This window comes from Suncus etruscus, chromosome 6, assembly GCF_024139225.1.
Source record: "Suncus etruscus isolate mSunEtr1 chromosome 6, mSunEtr1.pri.cur, whole genome shotgun sequence".
Lineage (NCBI taxonomy): Eukaryota > Metazoa > Chordata > Mammalia > Eulipotyphla > Soricidae > Suncus > Suncus etruscus.
The window spans coordinates 2967427-2985224 of NC_064853.1; the positions used below are offsets into that span (position 1 = coordinate 2967427).

Below are 17798 nucleotides of genomic sequence, written 5' to 3' on the forward strand. Positions count from 1 at the left end.
GCACCCATATGGTTCTCTGAGCTTGCCAGGAGTAAGCCCTGTGCACAGCAGGGTGTGCCCCAAACACATAAATGATAAAAATAGAACTGGTTAACTTAGCAGCAGAATAGAGATGGCCCTGGCACATCTCCTCTGAGCTTGGGTGTGGGTGACCAGAGCCAGACATAGAGGGGGTGGCAGACAAGCGGGGGTCCCGACACCAGGGCCCCAATTCTACTAAAAGGAGCATGATTGTTGTACACTGTGAAATGTGCTCTTGAAGATGGGTTCCACCGTGTCAAAGCCCAACTTGGAAAGCAATTTCCAGAAAGGAATGTCACCAAAACACTCAAAGATTTTTGTTATTGTTTGGGGGGAGTGAGGAATCACACCTAGCAGTACTCAGGGGTTCCTCCTGGCTCTGTACTCAGGAATCACTCCTGGCAATATTTGGGAGACCCTACGGGATGCCGGGGATGGAACCCTGGTCGGCCGCATGCAAGGCAAATGCCCTCTCCACTGTGCTATGGCCCTGACTCCACATTCAGGATTCCGAGGTCACGTTTGTGGTCACCTTCAAACTGCAGGAGGCACATTCTCAGCTGTACAGATCTCAGAGCTCATCATTGTCCCTTAAAGGCCTGTAGTTTTCTAGAGTGAAGGAGGAGTGGGTGGGGGCATTGTGTTGTATGTGGTTGACAGGAGAGCCCCTAAAACCATGTAAGGCTCCCTGAGGCCTGCCAGGAGTAATCACTGAGGGCAGAATCAGGAAACAATACAAAATAAAACTAGGGGACAGTTCTGCCCAATTGCCTGTGACTGAATTCTGGATTCTGAAGGACTATTTTGTTTTTTTTGTTTTGTTTTTGGGCCACACCCAGCGGCACTCATGGTTTACTCCTGGCTCTGTGCCTAGAAATTGCTCCTGAGGCTCGGGAGACCATATAGGATCTGGTGATCAAACCTGGGTCTATCCCAGGACACTACGTGCAAGGCAAATGCCCGCTCACTAAGCTCACTCCGACCCAGATTTTTTGTTTTGTTTTGTTTTTGTTTTTTGGGCCACACCTGTTTGATGCTCAGGGGTTATTCCTGGCAATGCGATCAGAAATTGCCCCTGGCTTGGGGGGGACCATATGGGACACCAGGGGATCGAACAGTGGTCCTTTCCTTGGCTATCACTTGCAAGGCAGACACCTTACCTCTAGCACCACCTCGCTGCCCCCCCCCCCCCCCAGATTCTGAAGAACTGTTATTAGCTCAGCCAGCCAGTCCCAGGGTTCACCTAACAGGAGCCTCCAGAAGTGGGTGCAGGGTTGGGGTTCAGTGGAAGAGTACACATCTTATGTGGGTGAAGTTCTGGGTTCCATCTCGGCACCACCTGCTGCTCCTGCACTGCCAGGCCCCACAACCAACAGGAATAAGCAAACCTGCAGTGGGGGTGCCTTTGGGATGAGGATCCCAGTGACAGAGCAAGTGACCCAGCTCCACTCCAAGCCCAAGGCCTGTGAGGATGGAATGAATCAGGCCCCAGGGGCTCCAGCTGGACTCTGTGGTGGGCACAGCCTTCATCACTGCTAGTCACATGACTTGTAAATGTCTGAAACACCAATCAAAGCTTCTCAGATGCTCTGGAAACTGGGGGTGTCCAGCCGTGGCTCCCCATTTGCAGGATATGCACAAGTTCTTGTCATCTCAAGATGCTCCCGGGGCCTGAAGATAATGCAGAGGGGAGATTACTGGCCTTGCACGTGGCCGAATCTGGTTCGATTCCCCGGTATCTCATAAGGTTCCCCAAACACCGTCTGGAGTGAGCCCTGATAAGTCTGGAGTAAGTCCTGGGAGCACCACTGAGTATAGCCCCAAAATAAAAAAAGCACCTCAGTCAGGCTCTGCAGGGGTCCCTGAAATTGGTCAGTCTTAAACTCCCTCTCTCCAGAGTGCTGCCACTGCCACCACCACAGCCAATCACCAGGCACAACTGCTCAATGTCCTAATTTCCAGCCCAGCTAAGCTGAACACCCCTACAGGGAAACTTGAATGCCAGGGCTTGCACCAAGGCCCCATAGATGTACGTATGCCCCTCTGAGAAGCAGCCAGCTCGCACTCCTCCCTACAAATTTGGGGAGATCCCAGGGCAGGAAGGGAAGGAAGTGCCAAATCCATTTCCGGTAGAGTCATGCCCACTTCTGGTGGGCAGGAAGCACCATGGTCACTCCCAGTGGACAGGAAAAAAGGCATAGTGCTAGGTTCACTTCCAGTGGGCACTCCTGATGCTCCAGGTAGACCATCAGTCTTGGGCCTCATGAGACTCCTGCCCCTTCCTTTTTTTAAAGGCTTTTGGATCACATCAAGCTGGGCTCAGGGCTCACTTGGAGGCATCAGCTAACAGGGGACTCAACGGTGCCAGGGATTAGTTGGGTGACTAGCATGCAGGCAGGGTGCCTCACCTGCTTGACTCAGTCCCTTCTGCCCCCTCCACAGAAATCAAACACCACCACCCCCATCCCAGCAGGCTGAAACCCCTGCCTCCCATGTAGCATTGGGAAAGAACTAGGGCTAGCAGCATGCAAGAAAAGTACCCAGTTCAAGTACCTTAATCTGTGCTACCCCTCCCCAGGCCAAATACTAATTTTACCTGATGGTCAGGCCCACCCATTCCTGGGAGGGGTCTGTGGTTGTTAATTAGAAGGACCTAGGGAAGGGGTGAAAGGAGATTCAGCAAGAGAAGCCTCAGAAAGGACACTGGACGGAGAAGAGACAGTATAGACACAGGGCAGCTGAAGGAAGGTTGCTTAAAAAGTTGGCTAAAAAAAAAAAACATAAACAAACAAACAAAAAAGTTGGCTAAGAAACCAAGTAAAATGGGCCCGGAGAGATAGCACAGCGGCGTTTGCCTTGCAAGCAGCCGATCCAGGACCAAAGGTGGCTGGTTCGAATCCCGGTGTCCCATATGGTCCCCCGTGCCTGCCAGGAGCTATTTCTGAGCAGACAGCCAGGAGTAACCCCTGAGCGCCGCCGGGTGTGGCCCAAAAACCAAAAAAAAAAAAAAAAAAACCCAAGTAAAATAAGCACATGGTGGTTAGGGCCTTATAATAAAGCTTCATGTCTCCTGACTTCAACTGTCTGCTTGTGGATCATTTCCTCTCCATTATCCTGATACCTACAAACCAGCTGGCTGAAAGGGGGTGCAGGCACCTGGCCTAGCCGAGAAAGGATTCACCATCCATCCACCATCATCCACCACCCTCACCCTCAGGACTCATATTTAATAATACAACCTCAACAGGTGTGGTCCGACTTTCGTGGACCTCAGCACTAGGTCCACCCCTCTCCGTATACGTCTGGGTATTCAGACTGGATCTGTAAGACCTGATCAGCAAATCCCAGGTTAAGAATCTGCTTGGGGGGGCTGGGCGGTGGCGCTAAAGGTAAGGTGCCTGCCTTGCCTGCGCTAGCCTTGGACGGACCGTGGTTTGATCCCCCGGCGTCCCATATGGTCCCCCAAGCCAGGAGCAACTTCTGAGCGCATAGCCAGGAGTAACCCCTGAGCATTACGGGGTGTGGCCCAAAAAAAAAAAAAAAAAAAAGAATCTGCTTGGGGGCCCCACTGGCTTGTGGGCTGAGAACCCAGGCTCACCCTCCAAACACCCAGCAGAAAACAACACTTGCGGTCCCTCCCAGCTCTGGATCTGAGGAAGCCAAGGTCCCATTTCCTTCTCACTTAACCAAGACCAGTCATTGGCAGCCACCACAGGAGCCACCGAATTCTCAAAGGTCAACTTCTAGAACCAGTTACAAACTCCCTCCCCTCCCCACAAAAAACCAGCCTGTCAGAGCCCAAGTAGCCACAGGTCAGCCTTTTTAATAGGGTATGTGCTCACAGCCAGTCCCACACAAGAGTTCGGAGGATGGAAGAGACAAGGAGTTGCAGCTTTATTCCAAGTGTGAATATAGGCGTTTACTGATTTCAGCCAGGTTATTCTATTTTTTTTACAACCAGAGTAAGAATTATGCCCTGAGAATATCAAACCTTCCCACCAGAGGGGACTTGGTACAGGAGTAGACAAGGTGACAGAAATCACCTCAGACGGCAGGGAGACGCGGCCCAGACTGAGGACGGTGTCCAGGGGATTAGAAAGTGCTGGACTTTTCCCCAAGTGGTACCAATGTCCACAGTAATGAGGGCACTCATGATGCCATTTCCAACTCTGTAACCAGCAGGGACACACAGGTTTCAGGGATGGCATCAGCCGGGGGCAAGGAGAAGCTCTTGAAAAACGTGAATCTCGCACCTGGTCATTGTGAGCTGCGAATCAATTCAGCAGCACTTGGGTTTTGGAAGGGACCAGGAGTCGGCCTGCAAAGTTCATTTAACAATCCTGTCACCGAGACCCTGGCACCCAATCTGGAGCTCCTGCTTATAAGCCAAAACCCCCTGAGCAGCCTGGGTAGGCAGCAGAAGGCAGCAGGCAGTGGAAACCTGGGGGTCTGGTCTCTGGGCAGACACCAGCCACACCCGGACTCCGCCTTCCCAGGTCCTTGCCTACAGCTCCCCCTGCTGGGGCGAAGTGTAGTGCAAACCCAGAAGATGCCACTTACAGGACTGTTTTGCTAGGAGCAAAAAATTGGGGGGCATCCAGAGCAAGGTACAGGGCCAAGGGCCAGGAAACCCGAATCCAAGAACAAACAAGAGTCCCGTTTTTAACTGTGAAACAGCGAGTGGCTCAAGCTTCCAGCTTCCGTTTGAGCCCTTGACCCAGACTGGGATGCAGCCACACAACCAAACAGGTCCAGAGTATGAAGCGAGCTGCCTACGGGCCACCCCTGGCTCCGGCATGCCTGACTCTGCAGGCAGACAAGAAAAACCACCGCTTTGGTTCCCAAGTTTTATTCAAGAACTTATACAAAATAACCCAGCAGAGCTGCGAGCCTCAGTCCTCGTCCTCCTCCTCCTCCTCGTCCTGGTTGATCTGGAAGTAGCGCAGCTCGTAGCTCTCCTTGCTGTTGGCCACCACGCGCAGCCAATCACGCAGGTTATTCTTCTTCAGGTACTTTTTGGTGAGATATTTCAAATACCTGAGGAGACAGACAGAGAGAGGGCATGGGAGATACCATGTGGCTTTGGGATGACCTGGGAACCACCCATTCAAACACATCCACAGGGGGCCAGAGAAACGGCGCAGCAGGTAGGGCATTTGCCTTGCACAGGGCCAACCTGAGTTCGATCCCCAGCATCCCGTATGGTCTGCCAGAGCACTGCCAGTAATGACCCCTGAGAATCAAACATACCCACAACTTGAGGTGGTGCTCACTCTGCCCCAACGGGAGAGAAAAGGCACAGGCACCGACTCTTGGACACAAGTGCTCCAGAGGGAGGCAAACCGGGCCACTGTGGCACGCCTGGGAGGGGCCTTCTGTACTGCTAGGCACTAGCAGCAAACAGGCCGGGACGAAGACTGTCATCCCTCTGAACAGCCACCTTGGGCCAGAGACAGGGTGCAAGGGTTCATGTCTGGAATCACGGGGAGCCGAGCACTGAAGTGGGAGCAGTGTAGTTCACCACCCAAAAAAAAAAAAAATCACAGCAGGGCTCGGGACTGACCCCTAGCTCTACACTCTGGGGTCTTTCCTTGTGTAGACTCTAGGGACCACTATGGGGAGGGGGCCTGGAGTCAAACCCAGTTTGCTACATGCAAGGCAACATTTCCTACCTGGTGAACTACTGCTCCAGCCCCCACAAAAATAAATTCAGGGCTAGAATGCAAGTACAGAGGGAGGACGCTTGCCTTGCATGTGGGAGACTTGAGTTCCACCCCTGGCATCCCTGTGGGTCCCCGTGATTCCTGAGTGCAGAATCAGGACTAACCTGAGCACTGCTGGGTGTGGCCCCAAAACCAACAGAAAAGAAAATTCCACATCCCAAAGTTGCTCCTGCCCCATTGCAGCACGTTCTCAAGCCGCACAGTGACACCGACCACGCAAACCCCTCTCCAGCCTCCCTTTCCCCAAGGCACGTGGCGGCCTCTCCAGACTGTTCTGGATAGGATAAGAGACACAGCAGCACATGGGCCAAGGACCCACAAGCCCAGTGCCAGAAACTGCGATCTCACCACACACACACATATAGTGCCAACACAAGAACTGTACCCACGAGTCTCAGCGTGTGACCTCGGGGTGCAAAAAGTCCAAATTCTGGGACCAGAGAGTCAGCATAGTTTCAATTCCTGAGAACAGCCAGGTGTTCTCCCAAACAAACAAACCAACCAAAAAAACTACCTCCTTATCTAAGGACTGGAGCAATAATAGCAGAGTAGGGTTTGTGCCTTGACATGGCAAATCAGGATTCAATCCCCAGGAGTGACTCCTGAGCACTGCCGAGTGTGACTCCAAAACCCCAAGCCAAGAAAATAAAAAATAAAAAGCTTGGGGCTGGAGAGATAGCATGGAGGTAAGGCATTTGCTTCTCATGCAGAAGATTGGTGATTCGAATCCCAGCATCCCATATGGTCCCCTGTGCCTGCCAGGGGCGATTTCTGAGCATGGAGCCAGGAGTAACCCCTGAGCGCTGCCAGGTGTGACCCAAAAAAACAAACAAAAAAAAAAGGAAAGAAAAAGCTTTAGGGCTGGAGAGATAGCACAGTGGAAGGGCATTTGCCTTGCATGTGGCTGACCCGGGAGGGACCCAGTTCGATTCCCAGCACCCCATATTGTCCCCCAGCATGCCAGGGGTGATTTCTGAGCGCAGAGCCAGGGGTAACTCGAGTACTGCTGGGTGTGGCTCAAAATAAATAAATAAATAAAGTTAAAAAAAAATAAATAAAATGCATGCAGCCGACTCAGGACCTACCCATGTTCAGTCCCTGGCAACCCTTATGGTCCCCTGAAAATGCCAGGAATGAATTTTGAGAGCAGACAGGAGTAACACTTGTGAGCCGCCTACCGGGTTTGGCTCAAAAAACAAAGAAAAATTGGGGGGTGGGGGGAGGGTTTGGGAGATGTGGTTTGAGCCACAGCAGGCAGTGCTCAGGGAAGAGATGTGATGCCGAGACCAAACCAGTAATGGATGTAAAACACACAGCACACAGCCCCAGGCCTGAGCCCAGCACCCTGTGGCAGCCCCCCAAGGAAATGGAAAAAAAAAAAAAAAACACACACACACACACACACACACACAAAAAATGAACCCCACCACAGGTGCCCAGGGGAGCTGGGCCAAGAATCACTCAGCCAGTGGGAATGCCGAGTCCCTGCACTTTAAGGGGCTTAGTGGGGCTGGCACTTAAGGAAAAGCTGCAAGAAGGGGGCAGCTCTTCTCTGCAAGGCATCTGGGCGGGAGGCAAGGAGCTTTCTAGGAATCTTAGAACACCGGCGAGGCCAAACCAGCCACTTCAGACACCAGCCTGCCAGCTTCCTGCAACCACTGACCTTCCCGCACTCCTTCCTTCCTTCCAGGCCTCCCACATGAAAAAGATGCAACATGTCAGCCAATCCTCCCCCTACAAGGGCAGACACCCCCCTTCTCTGTTACCTTTTGGAAAAAGGCACCTCGGACGTGACGGTGATTTTGCTCTTGCTCCGTTCGATGGTCACAGCGCCACCACCCAGGTTGCCAGCTTTGCCGTTCACCTTGATTCGCTCCTGAAGAAACTGCTCCTGAGGGAAATGGGGAGGAGGGGTGTCAACGGTGGGCACAGACACCCCGGTGGATCTTCCACTGCTGGGCAGCGCCTCAGAGGGCTCAGGGCTCACTCCAGACTGGACTACCTAACCGGTCCCCACCCCTGGCTTTCTTTCCCCAACATCTTGGCCAGTCTGTCAATCAGGTCTGAGCTCTGGGCTGAGTCACCGCCAGGTGGCAGTGCCAGAGTTTACTGATGTAGACAGAATACCAGCCGGATGGATGTCCATGCAGGTCACAGGCACCTCTGTGGAGGGCAGGCCCAGGGACTGAAAGGTGAAGAGGGGACAGAGAACCAGGGTGAGACTGCCATGGTCCAGGCACCAACCCCATCCTCACTGCAACCAGAGGGTCTCTCCACACCCCTAGAGGAGAGACTGGAGGTGTGATTCATCCGGTCTAGCCCTCTGCACATCTGACCCGGACGTGGTTTGTGTTTCTAAGCCGAGATGTGGGTTTGTCTTGTCGGAGAAGTCACACACTGGCTGAGAGCCAGGAGGCAGCAGGCCCGGGGCCCAGAAGGGTGAACACACAGGCCCGAGTTCAAGCCCCAGCACAGGAAGGAGCAGAGCACAGACCCCCAAACAGCACTGGAGGACCAAGGATGGTGTCCAGCGGGAAGGAAGGGGGCCAAGAAGAGGGCCGAGAAGGGGATCAAGCCGGCACTCAGTCACTAGTGCGTCTTCAAGGCTACTTCAGGAGCAAGTGCCCAACTTGCCTCCAACAGGCAAGAGAACACCACACAGGGGCCTAACTTGCATGGGCTGCGGGTGTTTGCTGAACCCCCACAGGCCAAGGGAGACTTCCAGGCAAATGGGGCATCGAGGGGCCATCTGCCCTGCCTGGAACTCAGCATCTGGAAGGCGGAAGCAGTCCTGACCTCAAAGCCTGGAACCCTGAAGGGTTCATCTACCAGGCAAGCCACAAGCCCAGAGCCCAAAGACTAAAGGGAGAGAGGATTGAGTGAGAGCTCAGGACGGAGGGTGCTGACTTCGGGCCCCAGCACCCCAGGGGCTCCGCTGAGCCCCCACCAGGAATGATTCCCTGAGAGCAGAGCAGGAAGTCCTGAGCACACCAGATGTGGCCCCAAAACAAACAACCCCCTAAAAAATGACCTTAGAGCTGTAACAGACACTTGACCCCAGAGGGTCACTCCCCACAGTTCGCGCGCGCGCGCACACACACACACACACACACACACACACACACACACACACACACACACACAATCTGCATTTAAGGAAGACCCACAGGGCACACCCAGGACCCCAAGACCATGTCCCACACCTAGCTAGCTATGGCCCAAGCCTCGGGCAAGGCTGGCCAAGTACTACAGGGAAAGGTACCCCAAAGGTACCAGGATCTCCAAAGCATTGCTTTGAGATGCTCCCTACCGCCCCCTCCACAACCAGGGGACCAAAGGGGCAACACCCCCACCCCACCCCAGCAGTCCGACCCAGGTGTGACTTACGAAATTCGCAGCATCCATGATCCCATCTTCCACAGGGTGAGTACAATCAAGGGTGAACTTAAGAACTTGCTTCTTTTTTTTGCCCCCCTTCGCCACAAGTTTTTTCTAGGAAGGCAGAAACGGAGCAGATGTGGGCGGCTGGGCACAGGGAGTGAACCCCAGAGCCGCAAGTATCAAAGCAGCAGATCTGCTGTCCCAGCCAGAGAAACCCAGCAAAGAGGCTGACATCCAGGGGCCACCTCTCCAAGCCTGAGGGGTTCCCGAGTCAGAAAATACTTGCTCCCAGGTCCTAATACAGACACCCACCCCAAGGCTCGGGGTTAGGGCTAGGGTCCTGATCCAGTTCAACTTTTCTTCCTAAGTCCTCCCTTCCAGAACCCCACCTTCCAACCCTCACCAAGCAAAATGGAGAGGTTAAGATCCCCCCCCACCAAAACACTGAACTCTAATCGACTATTTCCTGCCTTTGGCCTAACATAACCATTGACCCCAATACACCCCACACTGAATTCTAATCAATTATTTCCTGCCTTTGGCCTAACACAACCATCGACCCCAATACACCCCTTGAGGTCCACCACCTAGGCTGCCACTTTAAGACTCAGTGGCCCTCCCTCACCTTCCCAAGCACTGTAGGGTGAGCACCCCCAAAACAGACTTACATCTAAAGCAACTTTCACCCAAGACTGGGAAACTGGCCGGACGTCCCAGAGCTACAGGTATCGACCAGGTTTCCAACCTAAAGGGAAGCTAGACTGGCCCAGCTACTGGGACAACTGGCCTGACGTCCCAGAGTTAAGTTAGGTGTGTCGACCACTTAAGTCTCCCCGTTTCCAACCTGAAGGAAGGCTAGGCTGGACCAGCTGGCTACAGGGCCTGGAAACCTAGAACGAACAGGGGCAAAGGCCTCGAGCCGCCCAGTCTGGTTCCCACCCCAAAGCATTGGTTCCAAGGCCCCCAGCCTGAGGAAGAAGGCTAAGCCAAAAACAGGGCGAGTGGGGAGCAGCGATTCCCTAACAGGACACCCCGACATGACAGCTGGGAGATCCTTGGGCTGCGAGCCAGACTTCTGTCCCACCCCACGACCCCCTAAAAAACCCAAATGCCCTGCAGGGCGGCACAGGGACCCTCGAACCCGACCCAGCCCCCTTCCTGGGTCCGTCCCACCGGCTCCTGGGACCCCCAGGACCCCCGATCTCCACCCCGGTCTCCCCAAAACACACAGGCCAGGCCCAGGTCCCGGCTCCCAGGGCTGCACAGCCCTTGCACCTGCCCCGCCGTGCGCTAGGCAGCAGAGCCCGATCGGGGGCGGCGAAAGGCCCCGCAGGCCGGCCCCGACACCCCGACACGTCTGGGCCCCGCGAGCCGGGGCTGGGAGGCGGCGGGAACCGAACCCGCGGCCCACGTGCCCGCCGCGGCCTCGGCCCCGCGCGGAGCCCGCACTCACCACGGGCGCCATGGCGGCAGCGGAGGCAGAAAGGGAGGCGCGCGCACCGCGCAGGCGCAAAGAGCCGCGGCGCGCCGGGCACGCAGGGCCCAGACCCGCTCAATCGCTCGGCCACGCCCCCTAGGCCGCCCCTTTCGCGCCGTGGCTAGGGCGCTCGGGGATCGATTGTTTCTGCCTGCGGACGCACGCACGCTCTCTCGCGGGAGACGGGGCCGGGGCGGGGCCACGGGGTGGTGGCGGAAGTGAGGCACGTTCCCCGACCAGCGGGCGGAAGTGGGGGGTGGAAGAGCTGACCTGGGCTAACCCGGAAGTGAATCCAGGGCTCTGCCTCCCTTCCTTGTATTTTGTCCACTTGTCTTAGTGCAAGTTTGGGAGTGTGGGAGGGAAGGGGGTGCATTCGCTTGCAGGCCCCGGGTCCTGGTGCTCCAGCACAACTGTGGGGCTGCTTTTCAGTTCCCACCTGGAAGCTAGGTGTCAGGCCACCACGTGTCTTGTTAGCCTGCAGGTTCTCCTGGCCCTGGTCCAGGTTGACCCCTGTGGGTATCCCCAGCCACAACTTCTTATTTCTCTCACCTGAATGATCAGATTTGCCCACACCTGGAATGGGAGAGTAGAGGAGTGTGCATGGGGGAGAGAGAGGGGATAAGAAGGAGACTTGGAGAGAGAAGTGGAGGAGAGGCATCACCAGGGGAGAGAGCCATCATCATCAGAGATTCAGCACCAGATTCAGCATTAGCAATTGAGCATCATCAAAGAAGCAGCAGCAGGAGCATCTCCAAAGGGAGTTAGTCAGCCTGGAGGCCAGCTAGGAAGCCTGGAAAAAGCAGCTGAAAGGGAGACAGAGGCCGAGAGAGCCCAGTAGGAAAAGGCTGAGTATAAGAGGCCATGTGAGGAGGTGTACATGGCGGTAGGGACAATGAAATAAAGCTGGCTGACTCCTGAAACTTCATCTGACTGCTCTGTGAATCTCCTGCCCTCACCCTGCAACATTCAGACCCGCCAAAGCATAGGGGCTGCTGGAGCCAAGTTGAGCCCCAAAAGGCCTCACCATCCTCCTACCAACGATAGGATTAATTCATTTATATTAAGAAAACAGACCCCATTCACAGTTTCAAATTCAGGCCTCCCCCCCCCCCCCCATGAGCATCACCTCTGAGCTTTTCTTTTTTTGTTTGGTTTGGTTTGGGGTTTCACCCGGTGACACTCAGGAGTTCCTCCTGGCTATGTGCTCAGAAATGGCTCCTGGCTTGGGGAATCCTATGGGATGCCGAGGATCGAACCCAAGACTGCCCTGGGTCAGCTGTGTGCAAGGCAAATGCTCCCTATCACTGCACTATAGCTCTGGCCCCTTAGGTGGATATTTTAAGAATGCCATATCATTTTTGTGGGTGGGGGGGAGCCATACCCGGTGACGCTCAGGAGCTACTCCTACCTCTGCACTCAGAGCGATTGCTCCTGACTTGGGGACCATATGGGATGCCGGGGATCAAACTCAAATCCGACCCGGGTCAGCCGCGTGCAAGACAAAAGCCCCACTGCTGTGCTATTGCTCTCACCCCACCAATGAGCTTTTATTTCTTTCTTTTAATTTTTTTCCATTTGGTTTTTGGTTTTGGGGCCACACCCAATGATGCTCATGGGTTACTCCTGGCTATGAGCTCAGAAATCGCTCCTGGCTTGGGGGACCATATGGGATGCCGGGGATACCTCTGAACTTTTCTATTTCTAGCTCTTGAATTCCAAGTTCCCAGATTCAAGGCTCTAATTTGAATTTTTATGTACTCGAGTTCTTCCGCAGGCACGTGTACAAAAATTAGCCTGGCCACCTACGGTGGGTCTCTTGAGGTTCTGCATTTCTTCCAACAGGTCCATGGGTCACCTGCGCTGAGCTGTAGAGCTCCACATGGATGGGCTGCAGGTCACCGATGCTCCTCTGGACTGATTCTCTTCCTGCTCATCACTTATTTGCGTGAACTCTTCAGTTCCTTTTATTCTAGCTTGCAAGTATTTCCTTAGCAAAGTGCCCCTCATTCACAACAGTGGAAGGGCACACAATTTATTCTGACTGGCCCAACTTTCTGCTCACATCTATGCCAAATGACCAAGCTCCAGGCACCCCTCCACCATGTAGCTTTTTGTTTGGTTTTTGGTTCACACCCAGCAATGCTCAGGGGTTACTTCTGACTGCACTCAGAACCCACTCCTGGCTGGTTCAGGGGAACATATAGGATGCTGGGGATAGGACCTGTGTAGGTGGCAAATGCCACTACTCTCTATGCTATCGTTCTAGCCCACCATGTTTTTTTCGTGGTTTTATTTTGGGTTTTCTTTTTTTTTTTTTATTGAGGGGCCACACCCCAAAGTACCCAGAATCCTGGCTTTGTACTCAAGGACGGTTGGCAGTTGGCGGTGCTGAGGAACCATATATGGTAGGGGTGATTGAACCATGGTTGATCAACTGCAGTGCTCAGGGGATCATGTCGCTCTGTGGCTGAACCATGGGCATCGTTTTTTCCCTTCTCCTGAAGCCTGGTCCTGGAGTAGTAGCCCCTCCAAGAACCCTATTTCGGATTTCTACACCCTGAAGATCACCTCACTGCATCCTGGGGCAGCTTCCTGCCTCCCCCCCCCTTCACGTTTGTTTTATTTGGGGCCCGAAGCACACACTGTTTGTCTAAGACCCAGCTTATACCCAGCATCATATGTGGGGCTCAGGTACTTCTAGGGACAACTCCTGAGCAAGAAGCCTGGAACAACCCCTGCTGGTGTGTCCCAGAGAAAGAGGGATTCAGAGCAAGCAATCACAAGCAGGTGGAGCCTTTTCCTTGCATACAGCTGACTCAGGTTCTATCCTTGGCATCCCACAGTGTAGGGAAAATGGGGCTCACTGGTTGGCTGGTTTTCTAGAGGTTAATGGCTGCTGCCTGCAGCTTGCTTTCAGCCACTTGCTGTTTGTGGTATTTGCCATGTTCATGCAAAGGAATGGAGGTGTTGGCATTACAAGAAATTAGATGGAGTCACAGGAGAAAATGCATTTCAGCCAGGAAGTATTGAGCAGCCTATTGGATTTTACTGAGCCAGTCAAGCTTCTAGTTCTCAGCTGCTTTCCCTGTCACTTATTATTTTATTTTATTTTATTTTATTTTTGGTTTTTGGATCACACCCGGCAGCACTCAGGGGTTCCTCCTGGCTCTATGCTCAGAAATCGCTCCTGGCAGGCTCGGGGAACCATATGGGATGCCGGGATTCGAACCACTGACCTTCTTTCTGCATGCAAAGCAAACTACCTCCAAGCTATCTCTCCAGCCCCTTCCTGCCACTTTCCAGGGGTGGCGAACAGGATTTTTACCCTCACTCAAAATGGCAAAATGCAATATGTGTTTCATAGATTATTGTTAAAATTATATGTTTTTGTGTGAGTGTTTATCTGTTTTTGGCAGGTCACTGCGTGGTGTGGCTCTCTGACTCTCACAGTTTAAAATTTTGGCTCTTTGTGTCGAACTTATTCGCCACCCCTATACTAGCCAGAGTTTAACATAAATCACTTGAGAGTCAGGATTGACATGCTCAAGGGTACTTGTGCTCATTGAATCAGAAAAGGTGAAAAGAAAAAGAAAAAAAAAGTAATTTTACAGGTATATCACAGCACCTTAATGTCCCTTAACACTACCAGGAGTGATTCCTGAGTGCAAAGCCAGGAGTAAGCCTTGAGCACCACCAGGTGGAGCCCTAAAATAAAAACAAGAAAAGACGGAGTGTCCCACTGTCTCCAGCCCACCAGCCCACAAGAAGCCGGACAGTCTGCACCTCAATCTCTGCCTTTCCCTCGAGGACAGGGGGAAGCAGTTTTCGTGGACGAGATTCCCCACTACAGCATGTTTCGGCCAGAGACAGGATCTCCAGGCCCCATCCTCTGTTCAACCAGCTCTGACCCCCCCCCCCCCTCCAGCCACCAGAACAGCTTTCACCAAGGCCAGGGTGATGCCCCTCACATTGAACGGTCTGAGAGGTGCCTCCCTCCCCTTCCATGCTTTCCACAGCCAGTTGTCTCTTCTGCTCTACAGATAGACTATGCCCACCTTGCCCTGGACCCCAATCTTCACCCCTGTTCTCCATTCTCAGCCCCACCCGAGTCCCTTCATCTTCACCCAAGTCAGCTGTCAGGTCCTGGGGCCTCAGACCAGCTGCTCCCTCCAGTTGGTTCCTGGAACAACCATGGCTGCTGTGCCCTGCTCTGTTCCCCGGCCCCTGGTATGTGTGGACTAAATGCTACTCAGGGACCCGGGTTACGATGGACTATGTGAAACTGAGTGGCAGGAACCAGCAGAGGGAGCTAAAACACGAATCTTGCTGCGGGGCTCTGCAGGTCATTCTGTCCCCTCCTCAGTGAGACCAAGTAGTAGAAGTCAAAGAGCTTTGATTAGCACCTTGGCCAGGAAACACTGGCTAGGAACATCATAAAATAAACAGAGTGGGGCCCGGAGAGATAGCACAGTGGCGTTTGCCTTGCAAGCAGCCGATCCAGGACCAAAGGTGGTTGGTTCGAATCCCGGTGTCCCATATGGTCCCCCTTGCCTGCCAGGAGCAATTTCTGAGCAGACAGCTAGGAGCAACCCCTAAGCACTGCTGGGTGTGGCCCAAAAACCAAAAATAAATAAATAAACAAACAAACAGAGGGGGCTGGGGCTGGAGAGATAGCATGGAGGTAAGGCATTTGCCTTGCATACAGAAGAACCAGCATCTCATATGGTTCCCCGAGCCTCCCAGGAGCGATTTCTGAGTGTAGAGCCAGGAGTAGCCCCTGAGCACTGCTGGGTGTGAAAAAAAATAAACAGAGGATGGCTGGAGCAGTGGCGCAAGCGATAAGACGTCTGCCTTGCCTGCTCTAGCCTAGGATGGACAGCGTTGGATCCCCCGGCATCCCATGTAGGTCCCTCAAGCCAGGAGTGATTTCTGAGCGCATAGCCAAGAGTAACCCCTGAGCGTCACTGGGTATGGTCCAAAAACAAAAACAAAAACAGACAGAGGGGACCAGAGCTGTGGCGCTGGCAGTAGGGCGTTTGCTTTGCACGCCCTAACCTAGGACAGACCGTGTTCGATCCCCCGACATCCCATATAGTCCCCCAAGCCAGGAGCAATTTCTGAACACAGAGCCAGGAGTAACCCCTGAGCGTCGCCGGGTGTGCCCCCCCCCACCAAAAAATAAAACAGACGGAAGGACCAGAGTGACAGCTCAGTGGTAGGGTATTTGCCTTGCACACAGCTGACCCAGGACAGACCTGGGTTTGATTCCTGGCATCCCATATGGTCCCCCAAGTCAGGAGCGATTTCTGAGTGCATAGCCAGGAGTAACCCCTGAGTGTCACTGGGGGTGGCCAAAAAAAAACAAAAACAAACAAACAGAAAAAATAGAGGGGGCTGGAACAATAGCACAGCGGTAGGGTTTTTGCATTGCATGCGGCCAATCCAGAAGAGGCCTGGGTTTTATTCCCAGCATCCCATCTGGTCCCCCTAGTCTGCCAGGAATGATTTCTGAATGCAGATCCAGGAGTGACCTCTGAGCGATACTGGGTGTGCTCTCCCCCCCCCCCCAGAGACAGTACCATGAGGAGGGCTCTTGCCATACATGCATCTGATCTGGGTTCTATTCTGGCACCCATATACTCCCTCAAGCCCTTCAGAAGTGATCCCTGATGAAGAGCCAGGGAGTTTCACTAGGTGTGACTTGAAAACCAAAAAAAATTTTTTTCTGGGCCCGGAGAGATAGCACAATGGCGTTTGCCTTGCAAGCAGCCGATCCAGGACCAAAGGTGGTTGGTTCGAATCCCGGTGTCCCATATGGTCCCCCGTGCCTGCCAGGAGCTATTTCTGAGCAGACAGCCAGGAGTAAACCCTGAGCACGGCCAGGTGTGGCCCAAAAACCAAAAAAAAAAGAAAAAAAAATTTTTTTTCTTTTTGGGCCACATCCGGTGATGCTCAGGGAGTTTCACTAGGTGTGACTTGAAAACCAAAATTTCTTTTTTTTTTTTTTCTTTTTGGGCCACATCCGGTGACGCTCAGGGGTTATTCTTGGCTCTGTGCTCAGAAATCACTCCTGGCTTGGGGACCATATGGGACACCAGGGGATCAAAACGTGGTCCATCCTGGCATGCAAGGTAATGAATGCCCTACTGTTTGTGCCACCACTCTGGCTCCCAAAACAAAATTTCTTAACAATTAATTTTAATTATTTGTAATTATTAATTATTTAAAAATATGGGACTGGAGAGATAGCATGGAGGTAAGGCATTTGCCTTTCATGCAGAAGGTCAGCAGTTCAAATCTCGGCATCCCATATGATTCCCCGAGCCTGCCAGGAGCGATTTCTGAGCGTAGAGCCAGGAGGAACCCCTGAGCACTGCCAGGTGTGACCCTAAAAAAAAAAAAAAAAAAAAAAGAATGATGTCTGAAGCCAAAGAGATAGTACGGTGGAGAGGGCCCTTGCCTTACACAGAAGCAAACTGAGTTAATCCCTAGTACCACATATTATACCCCAAGCACCACCTGGAGTGAAAACAGAGCACAGAGCTAGGAGTAAACCCTGAGCACTGCCCAAATTATTATTATTTTGTTTGTCTTGGTCTGGGGGCTGCACCTGGCTCTGTACTCAGGAGTCAGTCCTGGCGAGATGCGGGGACCATATTGGATACTGAGGATCGAGCCTGGGTCAGCCACATGCAAGGCAAATACTCTACTTGCTATACTATCTGTCCCTCGATATTTTTGTTGGTTTTGGGGCCACACCCAGCAGCTCTCAGGGGTTACTTCTGGCTCTGAGCTCAAAAATCACTCCTAGCAGGCTTGGGGGACCGTATGGGATGCTGGGGATTGAACCAGGGTCCATCTCAGGTTGGCTGCATGCAAGGCAAATGCCCTACAGCTGTGCTATCACTCTGCCTCCCCCCACAATTTTTTTTTTCTGCATAGAATGCATGCTTTTCCAGAAAAACTCTTGTATATCTTTCAAAATCCAGTGCAGGGGCTAGAGCAAGGCTAGATATAGCCAAGAAAAACATTTTTTTTTGTTTTTGCATTTTGGGCCACACCCAGCTGTGCTTGGGTTCCTCCAGACTCTTCGCTCAGGTATCCCTCCTGGCAGACTTAGAGGACCATATGGGATGCCGAGGATCAAACCTGTGTTGACCACGTACAAGGCAAAAGACCTACCTCCTGTGCTATTG

General features: G+C 53.1%; 1 protein-coding gene across 1 annotated transcript; it reads right to left on the bottom strand.

Annotated features, from left to right (window-relative positions):
• Nucleotides 1–4854: 4854 nt before the first annotated feature.
• On the bottom strand, nt 4855–10612 carry RPL22 (ribosomal protein L22). Its single transcript, XM_049775403.1, has 4 exons — nt 10579–10612; nt 9132–9236; nt 7511–7635; nt 4855–5058 (listed from the first exon to the last, which is right to left on the bottom strand). Exons 1-4 carry the CDS (start codon nt 10588–10590, stop codon nt 4914–4916), a joined length of 387 nt encoding a protein of 128 aa, XP_049631360.1. The 5' UTR covers nt 10591–10612; the 3' UTR covers nt 4855–4913.
• Between the last annotated feature and the right edge of the window lie 7186 nt (nt 10613–17798).